The 27,046-nt window shown below is 41.4% G+C and overlaps 1 protein-coding gene across 6 annotated transcripts in view; it reads left to right on the top strand.

Moving 5' to 3' along the window:
- Positions 1-24,176, top strand: part of NEK10 (NIMA related kinase 10) — a 231,100-nt gene extending 206,924 nt beyond the window's left edge. For 5 of the 6 annotated variants that reach the window (XM_043595557.1, XM_043595555.1, XM_043595558.1 and 2 more), the window contains 5 exons: positions 954-1,064; positions 11,822-11,930; positions 13,867-13,919; positions 14,006-14,061; positions 18,123-24,176. In XM_043595557.1, the coding sequence (XP_043451492.1) occupies positions 954-1,064; positions 11,822-11,930; positions 13,867-13,919; positions 14,006-14,061; positions 18,123-18,171 (378 nt within the window). In that variant the 3' untranslated portion in view covers positions 18,172-24,176. Of the gene's footprint in view, positions 1-953; positions 1,065-6,127; positions 6,367-11,821; positions 11,931-13,866; positions 13,920-14,005; positions 14,062-18,122 lie in introns of those variants that run through there. The other variant, XM_043595559.1, reaches the window with a different exon arrangement.
- Positions 24,177-27,046: the final 2,870 nt, after the last annotated feature.

Raw genomic sequence — 27,046 nt, 5'->3', positions numbered from 1 at the left:
CCAAACTTTACTTCAACCCTCTTGCTTCTCAGGATCTTTGGTTTCCTTGTGTAAATTCAACCTGCAGATCTCTACAAAATCAATGTTTTGAAATCTCCAATTTCATCCAATTGCCATATTTTCAGAGATTTCAAAGTGACTTGCTACTAAGTTATTAAATCCAACTCATCCTGGCACAGCCCTAATGTATACTAATTCATTCTTTTCTTCTTGACAAGATTGGTCCCTACAGTCTGATCTCTATGTGAATATCAGGAGCGCTCACAGACAGGCATCTGACTTCGTAGTGCAGATATGTGCTTCCTGTTCCAAAGTGTCAGATCCTTCAGGAGCGCCTGTGTGGCTCAGTCGGTTGAGCATCCGACTCTTGATGTCAGCTCAGGTCAGGATCCCAGGGTCATGGGATCAAGCCCTGCGATGGGCTCTGTACTGAGGGTTGAGCGTGGAGTCTGCTTAGGATTCTCTTTTTCTCTCCCTCTGCCCCTCTCCCAGCTCGTGCTCACTCTCTCTCTAAACAAACAAAAACAAAACACAAAACATAAAACACAAAGCCAGATCCATTAGGACCTTGGTCAGGTTGTTTAGCACAATTCTGGGCATGACATAGCACGTAAACATCTGATAGAATGCATCCTTCCTCGTGAAGTCTGTTCTTTGAAAAATTCAATTTATATGTGCAATTTAGGTTTTATATGAAAAATAATACCAAGAAAATGAAGGAACAATAGTATAAATGGAAGCAGCCTTTTGAAAGAGAGAGGAGTAATATATTCCTTCTGGATTGCGGAATGAAAAATTATCACACCTAGTCATGATATTTGGAGTCAAATTTATATTCTTATTTAGTCCTGTTGAATTCGTATTGTTACACTGACCCTCAGTAAATGCTTCCAGGAGTCGTCTGTACAGTGTTAACAATTTGCTTACAATAATTGTTTTCTCATTTTATGCAGCTTCCTCCAGCTTTGCACCACAATTTGAAAAGAAGGGTTATAGAGAGATTCAAGAAATCCCTCTTCAGCCAGCAGAGTAACCCTTGCAATTTGAAATCTGAAATTAAAAAGGTACCGTATTCTACATATAGGAATTCTTCTTTGGCTAACAAAAACACATCGGAAGAGTTAAATTTTTATACCTTCTCTGCTTTGTACTTTTTAAAGTCTATCTTCTATTAAAGGATACTATCGTTATTTGTTTTGGTCCTTCCAAGCTGTATAAAAAAGACACCATAAACCGGGGAGCTTATAAACAGCAAAGACTGCTCTCAGTTCTGGAAACTGACTGCCCAATATCAAGGTGCCAGCACGGTCATGTTTGATACAAGCCCTCTTCCCAGTTGCAGACTTTTGATTTCTCCTATCCTCACGTGGCAATTGAGGCAAGGAAACTCTCTGGGGCCTCTTTATAAGGGCACTTTTTTATAAGAGCACTTCCATGAGGGCTCTGTCTTCGTGACCGAATTACCTCACAATGAGTCAATACCATCACTTTGGGGGTTAGGTTTCAACATACAAATTTGAGGGGACATGAACATTCAGACCACAGCACTGCTTATGATACTAAATCAAGGTTGTCTTTGCCTCTAATTTTCTCACCTTTATTTCTGGGGCCATCATCTCAGAAGATGAATAGAAAATTGCTTCAGTATGATTACATGTTTTCCAAAATAAATGTTATTAAACATCTTTTTTTTTTTTTTAATTTTTTTTTCAACGTTTATTTATTTTTGGGACAGAGAGAGACAGAGCATGAACGGGGGAGGGGCAGAGAGAGAGGGAGACACAGAATCGGAAACAGGCTCCAGGCTCTGAGCCATCAGCCCAGAGCCCGACGCGGGGCTCAAACTCCCGGACAGGGAGATCGTGACCTGGCTGAAGTCGGACGCTTAACCGACTGCGCCACCCAGGCGCCCCTAAACATCTTTAATTAAAAATATACTTTAGCCTTTTTAAAAAGAATTCTGTTTTTTAAGAGAATGTAATATTTTATTAGAACATTCTCTAGGAAGCCCCTTAATTGAGCTGTACCACCCAAACAAGTCATTTAACTGAATGAAGCTATGATTTTTATCACCTAGGAGGGTGGAATGAACCACTGTTGACCCCCGACCACTATGGGGAGGAGGGACACTGACCACCTGCTCCTGCACAGTTGAAAACCCACATATAACTTGTGACTTTCCCAAACCTTCATTACTAATAGCCCACTGTTGAAAGACTTGCCGATAGCATAAATAGTGAATTAAAACACATTTTGGAAGTTATATATTATATACTGTATTCTTACAATAAAGTAAGCTAGAAATAAAAGCATAAGGAGGAGAAAATACATTTACAGCACTGCACTGTGAGAAATCCAAATATTTGGACCCATGTAGTTCAAACCCATGTTGTTCAAGAGCCAACTATATTTTTAAGTTTTTCCCCTAGACCTTGGGTGTTAGTAAATGTTTCTAATTATACCCACGAATATTTAAAAAAATTTTTTTTTAACGTTTATTTTATTTTTGAGACAGAGAGAGACAGAGCATGAATGGGGGAGGGGCAGAGAGAGAGGGAGACACAGAATCAGAAGCAGGCTCCAGGCTCTGAGCCATCAGCCCAGAGCCCGACGCGGGGCTCGAACTCAGGGACCGTAAGATCGTGACCTGAGCTGAAGTCGGACGCCTAACCGACTGAGCCACCCAGGCGCCCCTACCCACGAATATTAAATCACAAAAAGGTTAAATCAACCGGATGGAAAGAAAATTGTCTATCTCTGATTAGCACGACTGGAGAAGAGGAAATCCCTCTGTCCTGGTCGGTAGCCATTTCGATATAGCCCTTGGAGCTGGTCACAAGCTTCCCTTTTCCTGTCCCCGAAAGACCCCAGGCCCTAGCGGTTTGGGCCTGTTCCAACTTTATACGTACATTTGTAAAGTTTTACCTACACTTAAACTTTGAAACCATCATGCCGCCAATGCTCTTTTTCTTTAGAGTTTCTTTTTCCTTTAATGGATCCAATCTTAAGCATAAATGTACTCCTTATTCAGGCAGTATGATGGGCCCTTTGATACGAAATGCAAACAGTCTGTGTTTGCTCTGTTACCTTACATCAGCGGCGTCTGCCGACACACAAACAGGAGATGGAAAAACAGACACGGCAGCAGGTAAACAGAACATAAACCCTACCTCATCAGAGATCCAAGAGCGCAATTTCTTTCATGGGCTGTGTTGGCAAATGAGGCCAAGAAACAAAGCTCAAGTAGATCAAACAGAAGTGGATGAGACTGTGGATATTTATTTTTATGATATTTACATATTGCATCACGAATACCAATAAATGTATTTTAGGAAGACAGAGCCTCAAGTCTCCCATGAAAACATTACATGTTGCTAGGTTTTCATATTCTTATTAAAATGATATGCAGAATAATCCACTTTGTATACAAATTTAGTTTAACAGAAATCCCAGCTTTAAGAGATCAAAGTGCCTGCATCACAGCTTGCCCGAAGGTTCCCTCCCCTCCCCCACACCCCCCCATTGTTGAGATTTTCCACCAGTGCATGTCCTTCCTTAAAGCAGAGTATTCTCTCTTCCGTCACTTAGATTTTTGGTTTGCATCCCTTTCTTGCTGGCTTTCTTTTCTGTCCAGACAGAAAAAAGATGCTCTTTTGTTAAACCGACCCCACCACCTTGTAGGCCTTCCTCTGTACAGTGGAGGCTTCTCTCAGAGTGCTTAACCTTCTGCCCTTGGTCTGGGGAATACAAAGGGATTAATGGGGGTGGTCAAGGGCATTCAGGAGCCCAGGGTGGCAGGGGAAGGGGGGGACGAACTCAAAGACTTATCCCTTTTCTCAACTTTGTTTAGAGGCACATTTCTCCGGTGAGGAATGCCATAGTCCCCTCTGACACTACAAGCTTGTGGTGGTTCGTTCCATCACGGCGTATGCACTCCTGATCATGGAGGCAGGCCTCCTCTCCTGTGCGCTAAACAAATCTGCCTGGAATATTAATACACTTCCTATTCTCCACCACTGAACTGAGAGGCCAGCTCCTCCATAAAAATCTCCCTCACTTTTCCCTGTACAGAATCAATCTCCCTTTTCTCTGTGCTTTTTTAGTTTACTCACATTGTTGTGTTTAAAGAGCTTTTTATCTGGCTTACATTTCTGTCTCTCCCAAAGGCAGCGAGTGTGTCGTATCCATCTTTGATTGCCCGTGGTCTTGCACAGAGCCTGGCACGTGATGGGGCTTAATGTATGATCGTTGAATAGAGAGTATTATTCTATATTGATAAGTATGTTGTGTACAATATAGTCTATTCATTGATATATATAATATATGATATATGCTGATATATTTAATATTTATATTTTTATATGGATATAAAAAGAAGCCCTCCTGCCCCCCTCTAAACACAAACGAGAAAACTTTGTGACCTCTGTTTTTCACCCTTTCTGGTATAATCTTTTGTTAGTGACAATTTTTGTTTGGAAATGGATTTTTCATCCCCTATGTGATCTCGGTAGAGTGGCCAATTGGCCTTTGACTACTAACACAGTCACCTACATCGGGGCCATGGAAGAAGCAAGCAGTGATAGCATATAAAATGCATTTGATTTCCACCTTCCCCTCTGAAATCTGTTCTGAAATCCAGGGCCTCTATGTCTCCAGCTTGAGGAACAGTTATGGGATGATTGTGCCTGCCTTCTGATTAATGGCCTAAGACCCAGCAGGATATACAGAAGAGTGAAGAAGTGGGAAAAGCCCTTTTCTAAGCAACTAAGCTCTTTATTTATGACTTACTTCAGCGGCTCTTCCGTCCGGTCTTCTCAATCTTGGCTAAAATTGTAGGAGAAAACAGCCTGTGATTGTATAGAGTTTGGGGAAACTAGGATTTTCAGCACAGGAGAAAGGAGAAACAGAAACAAGATAGAATATATTAATTCAGTATACATTTATATTGATAATATTTACATATTATCAATATAATATATAGATAGTGCTTATATATTATCTAGTTAATAATGTAGCATTGGAAATACCAATATGAATAAGTATGAATTCATGATAAATCTTTTCTTTTAAAAATATCCATATTTTGGGGCACCTGGGTGGCTCAGTCGGTCAAGCATCTGACTCCGGCTCAGGTCAGGGTCTCATGGTTTGTGGGTTCGAGCCCCACATCGTCAGGCTCTGTGCTGCCAGCTCAGAGCCTGGAGCCTGCTTCGGATTCTGGGTCTCCTCCTCTCTCTGCCCCTCCTTTGCGCATGTTGTCTCTCTCTGTCAATAATAAATAAACATTTAAAAAAAAAATAAATAAATATATACATATTTCCTAATATTTCCACTAAATTGTCTAGAAATTAAGCAAGCAGCGGAGAGCTCCCTGAGCACCCATGGCTCCTAGGAGATAGAGTGATTGCAGGGCTAGAACAGGAGCTGAATGAGATTAGAATGGAATGTCTTGACATAATAGAATGCATAGTGAGGATGCCATCAAGGATTACTGGGGATGTGTCAAAAGGACTCAGGAGCCAACTTAAAGAGGCTCCCGCTGGCTGTCTAGTGGATAATTAGAGCATCAGTAAGGATAATAACTGCAATGGATGGAAAGCCTTAAGTAAAGTTTCAATCTAAGAGTTCATGATAGTAAAATAAGAAATCCCTCACTGGTTACCTTTGGAGGATGCTAAGTAACCAACTCATTGTTTTGAAAATTATTTGCAAAAGGAAAGAATCAAACATTTATTCATTTATTCTGTGGTTCCCTTATGAATTCTATCCCAGGGTAATTAAATTGATCAGGGGGAAGTTTCTCATTATACTAGTACTCCAGCTAATAACAACTAAAGGAATAAAAAATATTGTCATTTTGCAGCCTGTAATGAAATAATGGACCTAGACATGATTACCAGTGGTTGCTAATGTCACAGAAAGAGGGGCCACCAGGCATACGCCTCCCAATGGCTGTGTATTTGCTAAAAACCTGGATCTGCATCTGAGGAAGCCTGTATATTGGAAGTGGGCAAACCGTGGTCCTCAGGCCAATCTGGTGTATTGCCTGTTTTTGGACATAAAGTTTTATTGGAACACAACCAATGCATTCACTTACATATTGTCTATGGTTGCATTCACCTTGTAGGCACAGTAGCTGTGACAGAGACTGCAAGACCTGTAAATCTGTAAATATTTCCTACCTGATCTTTGCCAAAGAAGTTTGCCAATCCCTGCTCTACATCCAGATACTACAAATGGGTAGCAAATATGTGGGACAAGAGAACATGTTAAAAGACACCATGGGGATAATCAGCAAAATCCAGACTGGGGGATTCTACAGAAAAAAAAAAAAAAAGAAGAACCTTTTTTCTTAAATAAATAAACTGCAAGGAGAGGAGAACACATTCCTTTGGTTCTGAATCTGTACTTCAACTCAGATCAGCAAGGTCAAGCTTACCTTATTCAGTAGCTGGCAGTCTCTAACTCCTAAACTCCAGGTTTCTGGCTCTTTTCCAATTAGCAGGTTGCCCCTCTCTTCATGCTTTAATTAATGGCTTCTTATGCACATAATAATTACCTTATTTTTGCGTAGCCCCCGTCAGGGCCCCATGGAGGCATCATAAATCAGCAGCGCCCAACACTGACCTGTTTGGACCAAGTGGAGAAGCGCCTACGGCAGGGTTCTCCCGCCCAGCGGGTCCGGGCCCCGTTCATCTTCTCCCTCAGTCCCACCTTCAGGTCCTGGGAGGACGAGCTCCTGGTTGTAAATAGCATAGGATGGTGATTTTCCAGCCTTTTTTTTTTTAGTTTTGGAATTCTTTGTCAGAAACACAGTCTTTGTTGGAAACGTAAACAGCAAGGCCGCTTCTGGGGGAAGTAGGGGCGAGGGTGGCAAAGTGACCACCCGTGAGAAGATACAGGTGCATCCGCGAGAGAGTGCTGAAGTGTAAGAGAATAGTGAGCACAGATACTGGACGTGTCTGTTAACAGAGTGGCCTGTAAGAGCCTAACAAAAAAGACTAGAGAGGAGCTGTAGGTTAGAAAAGACGAAAAAGAAGACAGTATGTTTGTCTTAACATGTTAGAATTCAAAGAGGACAGGGAAATCTGAAGGGAGAAGGATCAGAGAGGGCTGGTGAGTGACGTGTGATTTAGTGCCTTAAAAATGTTCTCATTTCTGGCACCTCATTGCATTTATGTTGTTTCATTTCCTTCGGAGTCCTACGTCAGTGCATTAGATTCCAAATAATTTGTGTAGTTGTTCTGCAGCGAAGATCCCCTTATTTTATGATATGGAAGAGAAGATATAGTTTGGGGAATTTAATGAAGATTACATTTTTTTTGCTTCTCATTTAGGTTCTGCCCCAAAAGTACTATATTCTCACTTGAACAATGACGAGCCAAAATTGCTCAGCCCTTGCTCAAAATCAGTTGAGTTTGGGGGGGGGGGGGAGGAGGGGTGGTAACAGGGACACAGTTTGTTCTCTTTAATGTTTACTTGGCTCTAGTTCCAAAGTGTGTACAGTCATTTGCTCCTTAGAACTGTCGGTGTTTGTTCAGGGCAGGAGAGCCCTTTTCCGTCATTTCAGAAGCATTCTTCCCAACAGGACATACAAGCCAGAGATGGCAGTGCCCCTCTAAGCTGAATGCTCAAGAGGCAAAAAAGGGCCCACATGGCCCAGGACTGCTGGCCACCTCCGAGCCTCTGCCAGTCGTAGGGGCCGCTGCTTCGAACATTCTGTGGTAGCATCTGTATTCCACCTACGGGGTGAGCATTTTCTTGCCTGTCTCGTGTGTCCAGAATCGGACTCTTCCTCTTCCTCCCTCCATGTGCATCACCATCGCTGGAAGCATGTTTTCCTTTTCCTCAGTCTTTAAGCCTTGCAGTCATGTTCGGCTGCTCCATGTTATTTCTTTTGCCCTATGAGTCGTCAACACCCGGGATCTTCTTCACATAACGCGGTTTTGCTCACCCCTTGACGTTACAGCCCTGGGTTCTAGCCCTGCTTCTGCCGCTTGCTAGCTATGATCCTTGAGCACATTCCTTCTCAGTGTCCCCATCTGTGGAACGGGGATAATGCCCACCGTAGAGGTAGATGTAAGAACCAGATAGAACATCCAATGTGTCTAGAATGTTTAAGTCCTCAGTAAATGGCTGTAGGCACTACTAGTGTTATTAGTGAGGGTTTTTGATCTTCCTCTTGGCTAACACCTAGTCCAAGCTCTTAGCACTTCTCCCTGGTGTTAGTGTCACAGCTTCTCTGATGATCTCTCTGTTCTCTAACCCATCTTGCAGGACTAAGAGTTTCTAAACACTAGCTTTTTTTTTGTTTAAGGCATACTCGAAAACCTTTATAGCCTCCAGTTTCCTGCCTCACCATGTAAACTCTGGCTCCCAGCTTCTAGGCTGGCATTATTTGCAGGAGCCTTCCTCTGGGTCTGCACCCACCCTGGCATCACCAGCCTCATGCAGACTGCTGTGCACATTGCATCCAGAATGATCCTTTCAAAACAGAATCTGATCATGTCACACACACACACACACACACACACACCCTACCCACTGAAAACTGTTCAGGGGCTCTTAGTATAAACTGCCAAATCCTACCCACCATATTGACAGTCCTGTTTGGTCCAAGCCCTGCCCACCCCTCCACCTTGATCTCCTACTCTCTTGCCATTCGTGGTCGAAATTACATCAGCCACAGGCACTGTCTGAGGCCTGTCTACCACGCGGCTTCCTCCTAAGTCTTTGCAAATGCTTGTTTTTCTGCCTTTAAAGATCTTCCTTTTCCATCCTTTACTCATTCTCACTGATTCTTTCAGCTCTCAGCAGAAGTGTCATTTTTTCCAGAAAACCTTTCCCGTCTAATTTAAATCTGTCTGTTCTCCTAGAACCATAGATCTGTCCTTTAATGCATTCAGCACAGTTGCAGTTTCCCATATATCCAGGTGGTTGTTTCACAGACATATTCCTCCCCAATTAGGCAGCAAGCTCCAGGGTAGAATTTTTGGCCACCATTGGTTGTTTCCATTGTTTGGATCTGTGTGTGTGGCACACAATAGTTGGTAGAAAATCCCCACTGAATTAATGAGCGGCGCTTGCCTTCCTCTCTTCAGCCTAGATCCCCACATCTCTATAATGTGGACTTATGTCACATCCCTTTATTCACCTTGCTAGTAGTATGCAGTGCCCAGCCTTTGCCCCCAAGTTCTACTCACCTGGAGTGTCCGCTTCACTTCCTTGCATCCACCCAAATCTATCCTTCAAGACTTGGCTCCAGTGTTTCTGCTCCAGAGCTTCTGAAGATCATGCTGGTCTTCTTGAAGCATTACTTCCTTTTGGAAGCTTGGAACTCCCCACCTCATTTTACACTTCAGTGTTTATTCCTTCACTGTTTTGTTCGTGTATATTAGCCTAATTACCCGAAGTGCAGGCCACATCATTTCTGTGTCCTCCATGCTGCCCAGCCTGGTGCTGATAAACTATTGGTATAGACCACTGGTATATGGGATTCGATGGTTTTCATCTCTATTTTACAAAACCTGCTCAGACCATGACACACAGCGAGGGGCAAAAACGATACACTGAAAGAATATGTAGGTCGAAACACTGAACTGCAAGAAGTTCCGAGAAGTTTCTGGAATGAAAATAAACGTATCTGGGATTCAAACACACAAAAGGGATTCAACCGAATTTCAGCCCTTGCCTTCATCCATGGGCCCATCCCTCTGAGGATGTGCAGCTCTTAAGCTAAAGGACACTGCTTATGTGAAAGGCACTGGAAATCTCAAGTACTCCTCTCTTCAAGGTTTGCATCAAGGAAAAGCACTTGCCTTTGTCATTGTAAAATGGCTCTCTTGGTCTCTCTGGGTCACAATTCACATATATCACTGTACAGCTTTAAACATTTCCCGTCTGGGAAAGAGGAGTCCAAGGTGTTTACTAAATAATTAAGTTGACTTAAATAAGCCTTCTATAATTAGGATGAGCACTTCAGGCAGCCAAATTACTCCTATGCTCAATCACATGAAAAACAATCCCATCTGAAGTCGTTTGGAAGGCAATACCAGGAAATCATTTGCAGCATTACAAGACGTATTAAGCTTAGTTGGAGCAAGCTACTAGCTTGGCTCTGAGAAACGCCGAGTGATCAGGGCTACCTCTGTGGCATCCTAATGGCACTGATGAGAGCATTAGTAAGCATGTGACTATCTGATCCTCCTGCATTACGATATGTTACAATCCTATGATCTTGTCCCTTTACAAATGGGTTATTAGTTTTATCAGTTGTCACTGAAGTAAAGAAAGTAAATTTTCAAGAATAAAAAAGGGTGGAACCTTAGTTTTTTCTACAGTACATTTGTTGGCAACGTGGAGACTAGAAAACACAAAAATGATTTGTACTAATAGTGTCCAAAGTACCTAGATGGAATAATTATCAGTTGCTCATATGAAATGTTTTTCATTAGGGTACAAAGTGCACAATGCCTACAGTGAGGTACCTGGCCAGCTCCATGAACTTTTACCTACACATTCACCCATGTGACCACCACCCTCATCACTATGTAGAACATTTCCTGTGCTGAAGAAGGTTCCTGCTTGCCTTTTCCTGGTCAAATCCCCTGCCACAATGTAATTGTTATCTTAACCTTCATCACCATTGGTTAGCTTTGCCAGATTGTGAACATGCATATACGAGAGGTCATACGTTGTGTTTTCTTTTTGCTTCTTTTGCTCAATGCTTGTTCCTGTTACGGTTTGTATCTATAGTTTGTTCTTTTTTGTGCTTTGCAGAATCCCATTGGATAAGCACACCACAATATATCTACCCATCCTTCTGTCTGTAGACATTTGGGGTTTTTCCAGTTTGGGGTTATTATGAATAAAGGTGCTATGAACATTCTTGTGTACCTCTTTTGGTGGACAGAAGTCCTTCATTTCTCTTGTGTTCATACCTAAGAGTGTGATTGCTGGGTCACAGGGTAGGCATAGTTGTTGAATTTTAATGAATACTGCAAGTTTTCTCAAGTGATTGAACAATGGTGTATTTTAATTCCTGAGCAGAGCATGTGAATCCAAGGCAACTACTATTGCATAGTCTAAATTGTGCCATTTGTTTCTGGTTTATTAATAAGAATTGGCATTTTAATATGTTACATTAACACAGGCATGAAAACTTGGCCAGCCCAAGTGCTGGTTGGAATTAAAGGTGAAAGGAGGTTGAGAAATATTTATAGCCTAAAATTCTGCTTAAAAAATTCAGCTTTATAGAAGACCATTAAATAATTGGAACCTTAATAAATTCTGTCGTTTAGTGAATAACTCTCTCCTTTAGAGTGTAGGGGATTCATATTTGGAGATTAAAATTAAGCAACAATAATTTAGCAAAATGTGTTAAGAAACTTGGTTGTGTTGATCAAGCAAGAAGGCATTGTTCAAAGCAGATACATGAAAAACAATGATGATGTGGGCTAAACATATTGTTCTGCTGAATAACTGGAGGTTATTCCTCATAGGCCTGATACAAATAACCTTTTGATGTTCCAAGTCCATGCCATTATTTTGCTATCCGTTTTTATCTTGCTCTCATAAAACTAAAAAGTGCAGAGTTGTTTTTACTTTTTCATGTGACCAGGGAATTGTCTACCTTGCTTCTGCTATAATTTGCCTGCCTCTAATTTACAAGTTCTTTTGAAAGGATGATGTGCCTTTATCTATTTACAAGGGATTGAAAACCACAGCACTAAATTCTCCTTGTGGAGACGTAGGGAAAGTGATCTCCTATCATTTGCTTCTGAGTGCAGAATAACATGTGGCTTTGCCTTTTCTGTTCCAGTTATCTCAGGGATCTCCAGAACCAATCGAGCCCAACTTTTTCACAGTGGATTACCATTTATTACGTCATTCATCAAGTGGAAACAGCCTGTCCCCAGATGACCCAACAGGTAATGGCCTGCAACACCGGAAATCTGGCTTTCACAAAGAAATCTATTATTTGGATCAACAGCTTACCCTTAAAAGATTATCTTCAATTTAAAAGAAAGATAGAGCTTATTTTGATTATCTATGGCAATAGTTGGAAAGGATATACAGTAGGAATATAGAAATTCCCTGAGATTTATTGTACCCTGCTGTGGCAGCTTCCTTGATCATTTATTAATGCCATAAACAAACAGCAGAATCTGTGTGGGTGAATTGTATTTCCTTTTATTTCTCCTTGCTAGCTGATGATGGAAAATCAAATGCCCAAAAGCAGAAGTGAAGAGTTTGGATATTTAAAATGGAGAAAATTTGAAACTTACCTGCAGAATCCACATTAGACATATTTAATTTTTTTTTCTTTTTTGCATACATCTCACATAGGGAGGCCACATAGCCTAGGGTCGAAAGGTGTGGATTCTCAAAACCTGGATACCTATATTTGAATCTCAGCTTAACCATTTAGTAGTTGACCTTGGGCAAATTATTCGACCCCTTGAGCCCCGGTTTTCTTGCCTGTAAAATGGGGGTAAAATGGTACTTGCACTTTAGGGTGATGGTGAGGGCCAGTGTAAACATATAAAAAGTGCTTGGCCATTAGCAGGGGCTCAGCGTAATGTAATTCTTCTCATGATAATGGAACTCTCAGAAGAGGTTTTCAAGCTACTCTGAGGTTTTAGAGTTCCTAAATAAGTTTGAAGTCCCTATAAACTAGAGTTACATCACTGAGTTCTGAAGTAGATAGGAATTATGGCTAAAGGGAGGGAGACTCACTCTGCCCTCACTCCTCGATTTAGGCAAATCATCTCATATATGAATTCTCAAACTTTCCTTAAGTCTTGGACCCCTGGGATGAAGCGAACCCATAGGCAGAATTACATTTAGAATACTCCCTGAGAAACCCATAAGCTCAAGATAAACTGTTGTTGAAAGTCTTTTGCTTTTAAAAGTGCCCCCAGGGCAGGCCAGTCAGTCTGCGGGCCAGACTTCTTACAGCGGCAACTCTGATGAAAAGGAGAGTTCTGGTGCAAATCCCCAGGGCGGCCTGCGGCAGCTTGACATGCCACCCCAAGGTGGAGCAGACGAGTCCCGTCCCAGCAGGCTGGCCACCAGCTCAGACAGCAGAGCCTGCGGGCACTTTGGGAACCCCTGGATGCAGAGCATTGAAGACGACCTGCCAGGACTCAGCCCCACACTTCCCCTCAAAGTCAACCCAGCACCTCTTGTCTCCCCTAAGTGGAGGGGAGCTCCCGCGCCTCCCAGCACACCAGTGCTGATTGATTGCAGTGGAAGCTGGTCAGCGTTGCCTCGGGTGGCTCTCAGTTGGGTGAGGTGCTGGTAGATCATCCTTAGAACAGACATCCAAGAAAGTCTTGCCTTCTGGCACTAAATGTATTCTATTTCCCTTTAGGCAGTCATAGGAAAGGGCCAGGTATTCCTTGTCTCTCACTGTCTATTTCTGCCTCCCTCTAAGAATTCATTTTCTTTTTAGCACATATTTACTGGTCTTGCTTGTAGATTAAGGAGAATTTCTTGATCGGAACACTCACCAATCAAGTAGTTCGCGTTTGGAATACTCCTCACCTGTCCTTAGTGTGCACACACACCCACCCCTCTAACTAAATTACCCGATTTATACCCTGTGAGATGCCCCTATACCTTTGTGTACTATTTGCGTATTATTTTGTGATGGTCGCCCCAAAAGCAGCCAGTTATTAAAGGAAGAGAAACAAAGAGTTTGAATATTCGAAGCAAGACAATTTGGAATGTGCTTATAAGTACTCCTCTTCCTCATGTCTAAATTCACCCTGTTTTCACTACAGTTGAGTTGTAATCGCCAATAAAGTCTAATCAAGAAAATACGAACCGGAGTTCAGACTTTCCATAATCTATCTATTTCAGGTCTGTGCACCAGCTTTGATTTGGAGGAGGGAATAACGTATGAACAGATGCAGGTGAAGTTTTTGCAGTGCCTTTGAACAATTTTATTTTGTTGCTTTTAATTCAATACTAACCTGATTTTTTTTTTTTTCAACTCCAGACTGTGATTGAAGAAGTCCTAGAAGAAAGTGGCTATTACAACTTTAAATCTAACAGGTGAGATCTGGAATTTTCTTTCGAATGTGACAGTTGAGATCATTGGGTGTTAGATCTGATTTCTCTATCCTGGATTCCAGAGATTTTTTTTTTCAACTTTCATTTTAAATACTTCTATAAAATCTCTTGGCTTAGATAGATACAACCATGGGGAGAGTATATGTTGCCCATCTTTTGTATGGAAGCAGCTGCTGTTTCTGTGTTGAAAAGAAAGGGTGATAGCTTAGTGGTAATTTACTCTCCTAAAAAATAAGAAACATAATGAAATGGAAAGGCATTTCTAAGCTTTTTTTTTTTAACTAAACATTTGTTCCATTCTAGTAGAGCTGTAAACTCAGATTTCCATCACTGAAATCTACCCATCATTTGTATAGAATGCAGGGGCGAGGGAGGGAGAGAATACAACTAAACAAAGAATCACTTCTGGTGAATTTAAGATATGTTGGGTGGGAAAGGAATTTGTTGTTATATATTGCCTCTTGATCACCATAAGTGAGAAACCTCAGTTTACTGGAGCTATGTATTATCTTCTAATATAACCACTATTGGTGCTTTAAAAAATATACTATTTTCTGACTTTTGTCCTGTTCTGATTCCTGCCATTTACCGTTGGGCACAGTGTTGGGCACAAAGGTTTGACTACAGTTAGTTTACTTGAGAGGCAGTTCCAGGAAATGCTGGTAGGGGAGTGAAGAAATAATTCAATAAAGGTTTCATTTTGAGGCAATTTACCCTTGTGGCTGATGGGGGCTTGATCCCGCTGGGGAAATCTGAGAGTTGGTACTGAACATGTACCTCAGTTATCCCACTCAAGGGCTGAGGCAACCCGGGTATTTGTCGTCCAGTTTCCATCCGTCATTGTTTGCGGCCTTTGCCCAGAGAATGTTAGTTCCCTGGCATTCCTGGCGTTCTGTAAAGGTGGACAGAGCAGACTCCAGAGGCCAGAGAAATCTTCAGGAAAAGAAACGCAGGTGCAGGCAGCTGGAAAGTAGGCCGGCACGCCGTGAAGTGGCGTGGATGAGGGGAGGTGGGCACTCACCGTGTCTGCCATCCGAGTTGCCTCTTGACTTTTCTAAGGAGCCCCTCCTAACAGACCATCACATTGATCGTAAGCAGCCACATCCACATTCTGCGTGGCTCCAAGTTGTTTTAGTTTGTTCTCTCAAAGTGGCCTTTTATGCCTGAAGGAGCTGCCTTCCTTTCCAGCTGGTGAAGCTATCTTGTGACCACTATGTAAATCATTCCACTATTGGGATGAGCCCTGGGTGTTGTATGGAAACCAATTTGACAATAAATTTCATATTAAAATCAATCAATCATTCCAGAAGTCATCTCCAAAGGTATCAGCCATGGTATGAGAACGAGGCCTCAAGAGCATTCTGCGAAGGTTATTATATGGAAATCAGATTCTTTTTTGAGGTTATTTCAGTCTCCAGCTTTTTGTTTTGTTTTGTTTTTAGTTTTCCTATTACAACAAGTTGTTCGTATGAATCGCACAGTTAAGTTTATTCAACTGCTTGTTCTTTTGGCTTGATAACATATTTCCAAAATACAACCTTTGTAGATTTAGTTCTGTTGTGATTTATAACTACAGAGAAATGATGAGTAATTCTCATTTTCCAAAGGTATATTATTAATAGAAATCACCATCTTCATAATCACTCTTCTCCCACCTTCCTTGGAGAGATTTTGAATTTTCGTTTTCAATTTGGGTCGAGTACATCCAACTTTCCATGAATAGAATGAGTGTCTTTGTTCTTGACTCTTAGCCCCTTATTATTTTAAGTGCCTTTGGCTTAGAGTGGGGGCAAAAGTCATTTTTGTCATGATTTATCTACATATTCTCAGAGACTCAGGATCACGGGCCATGAATGGCTTCATACTTTGGCAGAAAATAAACTAAATGTCAATGAAAAACCAGGTGTGTAAGGAAGTTGGGAAGCTCTTACAAGAGCTCTTATTTTTCCCTAGAAAATTTAGTCGTAGTCTTATTTTTAAATTCGCTTTTATCCTTTTTAAGTTCTGTCACTAAGTTTTAAAAAATTCAAACATTATTTCTACTTTCAAAGATGCACTCCTATATTAAAAGACATCGCACATTTTGTTATTACGATGAATAGATGACGAGATGCCTAGTAACAAAGACCAAAAATTATTTACAGTTTTATTCAGAATAGTGAATAGACTATGGAGACATGACTTAAATGGTCAAGTTCAAGCAACATACGTTGGATAGGACATACGTAAAATATTCTTAAAATGCTCCAAAGTAAAATGAAGCAGCCATTTAAAAATTCTTACAGCCATGATATTCCCTTTTCATCTTCTAATAACAATGATAGAGTATACCTTGAGGGAAGACTCCTCACAGTTTACTAGTAAAAAGAACCCCTGGTTGTGCCTAAACTACTTGTTTATGGGTGTTCCAAATTAATTACCCAGAAAGTCAGCTTCCACTTAATAGTTCACAAGCTGGAAACACACATAATTCCAAATATGAATCAAATCAGCCATGTCAGTGATGATTTTTCTGTAGTCAGAGGATGGAGGATGCTAAATATCACTGGACATGTACTAGTATGTATGTATGTATTTATCTATTTATTTTGCACTAGTATTTAGAGTCACTGGAGTGTATTCCCTTAATTGGTTCCATAGACTAGCCAATATTCTCACAGATGCTAATAGATGTTCCCTGAAAAATAAAATTTTGTGATCAAACATATCTGGGAAACTGTGAAAGGACAGTTTTCCATTTTCAGAGGATGGTGACACACGTTACCATATCACAGAGTCTGAGATGTGCTGTAAGGAAGAAATCTGTTGGCCTTGTTTAGCCCAGTGTTTCTTCAATCTTTCACATGTGGTTGGAAGTGGGAAACATTGCTTTAACTCCCCGAAAGTCACCAGCACCTGCCCAGATCTGCTGTTGCTCTCATTGCCATTGTCATCATCATTGCAGAATGTTACTAGTGATCTTGGTCAAGCACCACACCGAGAAGTGCATACATAGTTTCTGTATTACCGAAGTTTACAACTTCAGACAGTCAGTTCAAACTTACGTCAGCAGTGAAAGCATGAAGCCAAGATATAGCATGCTTTTAGCTTCGGCCATAGAGTGACCATTTAGTCAGGGATAGAGAGATACCATTATCAGATGGACAGCCTCAGGATGAAGCCATAATCCATCTCTTAGCTCTCTCTAGGGACAGTTTCTGCAACTGTTTAAATAAAGGGGAGACTGCTTGGACAGTTGGTTAGGAAGACCGTCTTGGGCACAAAATGCTGTGGTAGGGAAAGGAAATAGTAACAGAAAGAGACATAGCAGCAAGGAGCCCTCAGCAAAATGGGGAATCCTTCATTTCTGGGCTTCCAGGAAGAGGAAGTAGAATGAGTTGAGAGGAAGAAAGTAGTATAAAGAAAATGAAACGAGGTCAAAACAGGCTTGGCCAGCCTGAAGCACACTGTATTCTTCATCATTTGCAGGATGTATGATTAATTATATTTTACATTCATAAACATTTAGCTTACTTACCAGAAGGAGACAGCTTAGCATGACTTAATATTATCATTGGTGTTTGTGACAGTAAAATTGCTTGAATCCTGTGAGTGAATAAATGGCAAGCATATCATCCTTATATACTTAGGGGCACATATCACCATTTTTAACAATGCAATCTGTATTGAGAAGTAAAATTTGCAAGATAAAAAAAATCTGTGCTTTGCATTGCTTTTTCCCCCAATGAACCGGTAACATGTAAATTAGATGTTTAAAAGCACAAGCTACTTTGGGTGTTTATTTTCTTCTCTCAAGGGCTATCATTTCTAATTGAGTTTATAATTTGAGAAAGATCCAGTTAGCACTGAACTTCAGCAAAAAGGTGACTTTCTAGAAATCCCCCATCCTATTTTGTTTTAGAATCATCTTTTCTTCACGGTGATTTATACACACACACACACACACACACACACACACACCTGAGCTACTGCTTTTGAAATTGAATGTGTGAAATCAAATATGTGTGACTACAGCAAACTCTTTGCACTTTTGAATCTTCTAGATATCACTCCTATCCATGGGGGACCAAGAATCACCCAACCAAAAGATGAAAACTCTGCATTTTGAACAGACTTGGTTTTCCTAGTGAAGCTCAGGTTCTGGACTTCAGCTCAACCAGATGCCCAGGGATTGGGAGCTGCTGGAAGGGTGTGGAAAAGAAAAGACCGAGCTGCCATGGCACCTGCAAGGCCTCTTTCTGGAGGTCCTGTGCTAGGTTACGTGGCCGCAGCAGTGTGGGAAGGCTCTGCTCCTCGCATCCAGCAGGCACGAGAGGACAGGGCTCTCGGCGTGCTGCTGGGAGAAAATGCTGCAAAATTCATCTGTGGGAAGAAAACTCGCTCCGCACAGAACTTTTCCTCCACATTAAAAAACAAGAGAAAACAAAACAAACACACACACACACACAAAGTCATATTTTTCAACGGAATATTTTATATTTAGAGTTGCCGAAACTACGTTTAAAGGCATCTAGCCTTCCATGTATAAAAATAGTTTTAGAGAGAGAAAATTACAGGCCCCAGAGTAATAATATATTGGGTGATTCACTGTATTCCCCCATTTTTTTTTTACTTTCAAAGAAATTCAAAATAGGTGATTGAATTTTATTGTTGTTTTTGTTGTTGTTTTAAGGAAAGGATTGGTTCTCTCTTAACCACTTGGGTGCTAGTGGTCTGAAGACAGTGGACAGTATTTGTAACCTTGCACAGCCTCTGGGAATAACTGTCAAATTGTCGGATGTAAGCTACACTAATAGAATATATTGCTGTACAATGTCTATATACATATAGAAGGGGGGAGGGAGGAGAGGTTTTGATTAGGCTAATGCTTTGCTGCTAATCAAACTTATAGTGTTTTTAGAGCACTTTGAAGACTTCATGGAATCTATGAAAGAGATGCAATATTCCTTATTCTAATTCCCTTCTTACTAAAATTAGCCCCATTGTTTTACAGTTTTTATTATTTGAGAATTTGAAATGAAAATACGCTATGTAATGAAATATAAGTCCCTTCTTTATTCACCGAGACATCCCTAAAAACATAAGAAATCAGAACGCCAGATAGTGTTTCGTTCCTTTGTAGGGAGACTTTACGATGAAAATTCTCTAGATTCTTATTGGGCTAAAATCTCTTCAACTGGCTTCTGTTCACTGGTGGATCACCAAGACGTGCCCTTAGTGCCAAGTCAGACTGCACTTCTAACTGCTTAAAAGGCATTCTAATTCTATGTAATTAGTCATCTGAAAGCTGGAATTCTGCTTTTTATTTACTTCTCACTGAGTTCTAGTATCTTTATTTACACTGATATATTTTTAGCATCATTGAACAGGATTTAGTTCAATATATTTTACAGTGACTGAAACCTAAGAACCTTTTGTATAGTATGGAAAATCTCGTAATGTGAATCCATACTATTTTTACAATTTGTACATCCAAAACTTAAAAGATATCCAAATGTCCTTTAACTAATGCCTTTGAAAATTGCCAACGAATCTTTGTCTTTAAGCCAAATTAATGATTACAAATACACTGTAATTTTAAATAACAGATGCAATTACAGTAATGAAAAATGTCAGTTTCAGCCTTCAAACCAATTCCATCCATATGTGAAATTTATGTGTAGAATTAAAATGCTATGATTTTGGTGACTTACCCAGGTAAAATTTTATTTCCATCCCAACTGAATTTGAACTTGCACTATTATTTTTTATATCTGTTCCTGTATGGAATGGGCACCTTTCCTCACTGTGTAGGAGGCACAGGCCTACAGGGGCATAAATTGTAATTGTGATAGAAGCCAACACCTGGAAAGAAACCAAGCTGTGGGTGAAAGTTTGAACAATAAAGTTCTTTCTCAAATGATAATATATGCTCAACAACATTTAGAAGAGAAGAGTAGTCAGAGGTCACACCTTAGTAAAAAAAATAAAAAAGAAAAAAAAAAGAAATGATTTATTTAAAGGTGTTTTCAAATGCATACAGTTGCCCTTATTGACCAGAAAGGGAGCAAAATGTTTCCATCTATTTCTTTTAGACCATAGAAATGGCATTTATTATTCTAGAAGCCAGTACGGATTAACAAAGGTAAACACACGGATGTCCTGTTCAACAGCAGCTTTAGGCCTGTCACCTCTATGCTGACAGATGCACTCTTTTGCCAAAGTCATGAATGTGTTTTATTTGATTCCCTCCTTAAACTACCAGTCACTGGATCCACATTCTCCCGGTGCAAGGGCAGGCCTCCGAGAGAAAGTTAGGCACTGGGAAGGGATCCCTTTTGGGTATGGAGTCTCATCCCAACCGTGATGTTACCTTTTCAAAAGCTCTCACTTTCTAACTCTCCAACCAGGAGTCCCCTGTCGTCACAAAAGAACAAGAATGATCATTTTGTTTTCACTCTGAACTGCGTTGTAGTGCAAAGAAGTTGTTGAGTGTAATCGGCCTCATAGTTTTTTCTTGATTACATTTAAATTTTTTCTTTTTCTCTTGTATATAATTGTTAATTATTTGTTGTGCAATGAAATCCCCATCTAACTCTCTGTCACTGAATATTTGTATAGGACAGAATCTGAATCAGACTTTTCAGATCACTTTGGATACACACATGCCTCAGTTAATTGTGTTTTGATCTACCAACTCTGCACGTGTGCACTTGAAACCTGAATTTGCTTTTTAAAAGCAGAATGTTCCATTTTCAGGGAAGTGACTGCAGCAGTCACATGTGCTTGCCGGTTGTTAACCTTGTCTTCTTCCAGATATTTGATATGTAATTGGAGGTCCCTAAGGAATAGTAACGTGGACAGTGGACCCAGTGCTCATGGGCGAATTTCAGGAACTTGCTAGAGAAAGGCTGTTTGGGTATAATGTGGACACTTGTGTGACACCGGGCAGGGTGCACAGCGTGGGCATTCTAAAGCAGACCCTAATTAAGAAATGCTGTTATGAAGTTAACCCAAATGATGGAACTGAGTGGGAGTCAAGGTCTTCTTAGAGGTACCATCTATGACTTATTAAATACCATGAATTTTGATGATCAAAAACAAATACAGGACCAGTTGATTACATGCAATTCGAGCAATAGCATCAGTTTTTCACCACTCATATCTAAGATGTGTGAGGGCAATAATGTGTAGTCAATTCCGTCAGTATTAATATGCATAGAATCCACATCCCTCTGGTTGATTTGCTGAATCGCAAAATATTTTTATTGCTATTTCTCTCTCTTCTTTGGAATGACGAGGGACCACGTGCAGTAAATATGTTGGATTCCTTTAGAAATGGCTTCGGCTTCTATTGGAAGGTGGGAAATACTTCTTTGTAAGGTACTTTTATTGTTTGCCTTTCACTTTTTCTATGGTGTGTATTCACAATACAGAAATCAGCTGGAGAGGCAATGCAAAGGAATCAGGGTGAAGCACGTCTTCAGCACTGCGGAGATGCAGCTATCATGTACTGACCTTGTCTCTTGGGGGTGAAATTCCATCAAAACATGAAATTCTTCATGTTCAACAACTACATGTGATAATAAGCATATTCTATGTACCTTTATATCTTCCAGATAGTATCCTTTGATGGAAATGAACAGGGTTTGGGATAGATTATTTTTCCCACTGAAGTGTGCTGCTTACCCTTAGACGCTATTTTTCATATTGATAGGAAGACACAAATGTCTCAGGGAAACTTTGCGATAAAGAGGTTCTTATGTGTGTCATTGCAGTTAAATTGCATATTGTAAATATGACTGTTATGCTTGATTACATTCCTGCCGTGATGTTGCTTTGAGATCTGCAACAGGGACAGGAAGGATTTTATGATTTTGACGGAGTGACTGATGGATATTGCAAATTTACATGTCCTCTGGGTCCATGGGCAACAGTTGTTTTCAAAATGAAGATCACACACCCTAGGAGTGTAACAGCATTGTTGGGATGTGAGCTATGTTTGATTTTTTCTTTTTTACTACATATATGTAGTAATGAACCGATTTTTAAATTTAAAAATTCATTGATTTTTATCCTAAAAGTGAACTCTCTTCTCAATTGAAGCTTGAATATTATTCCTCAACCTGTAGCAAGTGGCCTCTTTTTCCCATTTCATACTATGAAGCTCTGCTCTGTACCCAGGAATTGTATTTAGAGGTAGCAGAAGTGCATTCATTACAGCTAATATGTGACTGTTTAAAGGCTGTCATTTGGAGGTAGCTTCCCTTTGTTTCCTCTGAACAGAGATAGAAGTTTTGTTGTTTATAGAAAACCAGGTAATCAGCAAGTCTGGACAGATGCTTGGAATTGATCTGGTGAGCTCACAAATGAAAAATGAGCTGACGTTTCTGCAAACATGTCATGAACTGGTTCCATAAAACAAGCGGAGAGAGGTTTGGACTAGAATAACAAACCAAGAGGAACCAAAGCTTTAAGGCCTTAGCACCTGTAAGTCAGACTGCAGAGGTCACTTAGAAAATAATATTCTTAATCCGTGATTCAGTTCTACGTTTCAAGCACCACTTGAGTCAGAATTCTGGAAAGAAATAGAATGCTTACGAATGGCTATTAAATTTTAGCTTTCCTTGCCCTTCATACAAGTATGTTTACCTCATACTTCAGTAAATTTGGAAGGTACTGGAGCTGGTTTAAGGATACCTTATATCAAGAAGGAATGTGTGAAGTATTTGTATGAACCCCACATAGCATTGAGGGAGGCATATAAATAGAAGTACTCAGAAGTGAAGTCCTAACTTGTTAAGGATAAAAGATGACTCTTTCAAAGAGGTAGGACAATCTACAAATAAAAACTGAGAAGTCACAGGGCAAGTGGAAGGCAAGGGGTGTCCCAGAGCCCGGCATCTACCAGCAGCCCAGTCACAGGATGGTGGGCGGTTGGCAGGAGGCCAGGCAGTTCCCGATGCTTCACTGATTCCTGCCTCTGAGTCTCCTGGATCAGGTGTCTTCCCCCACGTGCAGTTACTGATCGACTGATCACTGTCACCTGTGAGCTGAAAACCCCAGCGAGTAGCACATGGGCCCCTAAGGCTCCCTAGTAACGTGTTGGTCCAGACCTTAGGACAGGGTCCCTGTGAAGCATTCTGAAGACATTAGGCTCCTCAGGGACACAGTTTTGTCTTGTGGTTCTGCCCTCTGCCACTGGTACCACGTTTGCTTCCCCATCTTTCATCCATGGCCTTAGGCCTGTTTCGTTTGACAAAATAAATTTTACCAGAAATATGTGTGGATGTTCTATAGATAAATGCAGGCAGACTTGAATACATTTACACTTGGCTAGATCAGAAAGAAGCATTTCAAGGTATTTCAGTTGTTTGCAAACAAACCAGTTGATAATCAGGATACAGAAAGATGCCATCGTGTTGCTCTTCCAAAATGGGAAACAAAAATCACTCCAAAGGACCATCTTTTAAGTGCATTCTGTGTACTGACATTTAGTGGATCAAAACTGAGTTACGATGCTTCCTGTATTCTGTTGTTCCCAGTGGTGAGTCTGTGGCGATCAAAAAGGACAGAGCTGTCCTCTGAGAAAAAGTACAGCCCCTAATGTTGCCCGGAGCCTCCGTGTTCTGGACCACCACAGGTCCTCAGTGCCCACAGAATGGGAAAGTACCTTTCATTTGCTTTTTTCCCCCTTAGCTTCTAGGAGCAGGTCCTTTTCTGTTCCAGTCCCACCCACAGGCCTCTCTGCTGTCTGGCCCTACCTACCTCCACTCCCATTCCTACCAGAAGAGAAGACTGTTAGAAGATTACCTGCAGGGAGCCCGCGTTGTTAGAGGGAATGTTCGGAGTTCTGTGGTGGTACGTGGTAGGGAAGGCAGAAGGATGATGGACTTCTTTCTCTGCACATGATTCCGTCCTCCCCAAACTCCAACAAAACCTCTGGTGTGAGTGTACTGAGACTCTGAAGTAACGAAGTTGGGGGCCCTGGAAGAGAAGAGAAATGCCATGCCTCTATGAAAGATTTATATAAAAGATGCGAGTGGCCTTTATTTTGCTATTGCTTAAATATGCTCTGTAAGACGCTAAAGAAAATTAAAAATGAATTTTCAATCTTATGGAAAAAGAATCTCTCTTTTGTCAAGGGTTTATAGCAAATGGTCATTGCTTTTCCCTCACCAGCTCTCCTAAATCTCTCCTTTATGCTTAGAAGCCTTTTGATTAAAAAAAAAAAGTTCCAAAAAGGTGATCGTATATACGTTTATGCTCAAATATGTTCCGCAGCTTTAGTTGGTGGCAACTATGTGCTGTCCCCCATGTTGAATAGTGAGTACTTCAAAACTTAGTGCCTTAAAATGACAACATTTATTATTTCTCGTGAGTCTGTAGGTCAGCTGGGTATTCTGCTGATCTGAGCTGGGCTTGGCTGACTTCTGCTGGGCTCCCTCGTGCCTGCCTGGTCAGCAGACTGGTTGCCTGGTTCTGGATGGTCCCGATGGACCCAGTGGGAAAGGTCAGCTCTCCTCCATGTGTCTCTCACCCTCCTGGCAACCTAGTCCAGATGTGTTTTGTGGCAGTAACAAGAGCCAATGTGGAAAGCAGTGACCCCCTTGTCGAGACTCTACCTGCATCAGATTTTCCCAAATCCTATTGGCCAAAGCAGATCACATGGGCAAATCTGACATTAGCGTGGGGAGGTACATCAGGTTTTTATTGGCGTGGAAAAAATTGCTATCAACTTAGCAGTTAGAAACAAAGAAATTCTGTGTCTTGAAATTTCTGTAGATCAGGAGTTTGAGCATGTTTTAAACAGGGTCCTCTCATAGGCTGGAATCAAAGTGTGGGAGGGGGGCTGGGTGTCACTCAAACCTTGGGATCCTCTTCCAAGATCATCTGATTATTGGCCGACTTCAGTTCCTTGTATTTGTAGGACTGCAGTCCTCAGCAACTAGAGGTCACCTGAAGTCCCCTGCCCCACGGCCCTGCCCATAGACAGTTCACATCAAGGCAGCTCGTTTCTGCTGGTCAGAGTTGATCTCTTTCTCTCCCCGTTGTCAACTAAGAGAGTTTTTATAACAGAACCAAATTAGGAGAGTGACATCCTGTCACCTTCCCAGATTCTAGTTATTACAAACAAGTCACAGACACAGCCTGCATTCAGAGGCAGGGGATTATACAAGGAAATGGGTCACTGAGGTCACCTGAGGGGTATGTCTGCCACGGAGCGCAATACTAAAGGGCACAGATATAGGGAGATCTGGACAATTGGGGCCACGGGATATGAAATATCACAGTATCAACATACCTGGAGAGGAATTATGTGAAGTGAACATGACCTCAGACTATAGGACCTGACTTCCAGAACATTTCCAGTCCCCATCCCAGGACTCAGATGTTTCCAGCAGGCTATTTGAAGACCAGATCTAACCCAGCCAACAGACCCACAAACCTCAGTCATTGGCATGAGAAGCAGGAATGGAAATTGTTCTTCTAGAAGCCAGAGAGGCTTTCGGGAACACCACATCCTTCAAACTCTGTGCGGGGCGATCTGCTTTTCTCATTTCAGTTCTTTACCAAATGGGAACAAATTGATTGTTCTTGGTGATTATGTTTCTATGGCAGAGAACAGGAATTAAAGAAGCGAATTATAGAGTATAGCTGGATATAGCTACGAGCTGCGATCTTAATATATCATAAGCAATGAAGAAATGAAAATGTCGCCCAAATTTTAAGATTCCATCCCTCTTCTCAAGATTGAGCACATAATTTGTTTTGCTCTTTATATAAGCTTTATACGAAGCTGCCCCTATCATGCAGATTTAATTTGCTACCATACTATACGAAGACCAAAATGGCATGAATTCATTTTGCTCGTGTACTGGTTTTATCTCTTGAGCCAATGCAGTGTTGCTGCAGATGTTTTAACCATCTTTGGTACGTGCAGAAATGTTGTTTATATAATGCAGGAAAACAGTTGTAATTTTCACGATGAGGATATAGGTACACATATTGTGAATTGTTCAAGGATCAAGAAACAAATCACTTAAGGCCCCAAATTCCCTAAATTTATTTGCACATGAGGCAAAAGGTAAACATGATTGAGCAGTTGGGTTTGAATGCTAGCTCCATGATTTTCTATTTGGATGACTTCAGAGCAAGGACTTAACCTCTTGAAGGCTTAGCTTCCCCGTCCATGTAAGGGAAGTACCAGTAGATTGCACTTTCAAAGCTTATTGGGCCTAGGCTTGATGTAAAAATTAAACACCACAATAGACGTAAGCGCTCGGAGCCATGTCAGCCTGTGTCAGCCCAGACCCACAGACCCTGGACGATTTCTGTGCATGTGGCCTCCTGTGCACTTTCTCCTCCCGACAGTCCGCGTCTGTGTCTCTTTGGTGGGAACCGTCCTGTGGTTGCGGGAGCCGGCTTTGTCTCCTGGCACTGGTAACATCCAGAACTTCATTCTCCAGAAGCTGACCTTAACCACTTACAGAGAGGCTCAGGGGAACGAATCCTCCAGCGCCCTCTCCCCCGCCTGCGACAGCTCTGAGGTATGCCCTTCGCTGTCTCACTGTTTCTCTGGCAGAACTGAGCCTGTCCCCCTCCGCATCACTGTGTCCGGTAAAGTATCCTAGCCTGGCTTCCTTCCGGTCCCTGCTTCACCTCCCCACTCATCAGTTTTCCCGGCAACATTTCCTGATAAATCCATCCCATGTCTCTGGATAGGCTTCTAGGGAAGACCACGCAAGGCAATGGCAGAATATAAATGGCTTGGTAAATTAAAACTAGCTTAATATTTCTGTGATGAGGAGCATGGATTGACAATCTCCCAAAGGTACATGTGCCCAAGGATATGGTTGGTGTTACTGTGATGTGTCCTAGTGTAGAATTCCCACTAAGCAGGAATTAAACTAGGCATGGTGACTGCACTCTCCCGGCCTCCTCTCCCTACGGGGGGCCGTGGGTACTCTGGCTGCCAGTAGGATGA

This window comes from Prionailurus bengalensis, chromosome C2 (assembly GCF_016509475.1).
Source record: "Prionailurus bengalensis isolate Pbe53 chromosome C2, Fcat_Pben_1.1_paternal_pri, whole genome shotgun sequence".
NCBI classification, from domain to species: Eukaryota; Metazoa; Chordata; class Mammalia; order Carnivora; family Felidae; genus Prionailurus; species Prionailurus bengalensis.
The sequence above is the reverse complement of the archived record's forward strand: the minus strand, read 5'-3'. Positions and strand labels throughout refer to the sequence as shown.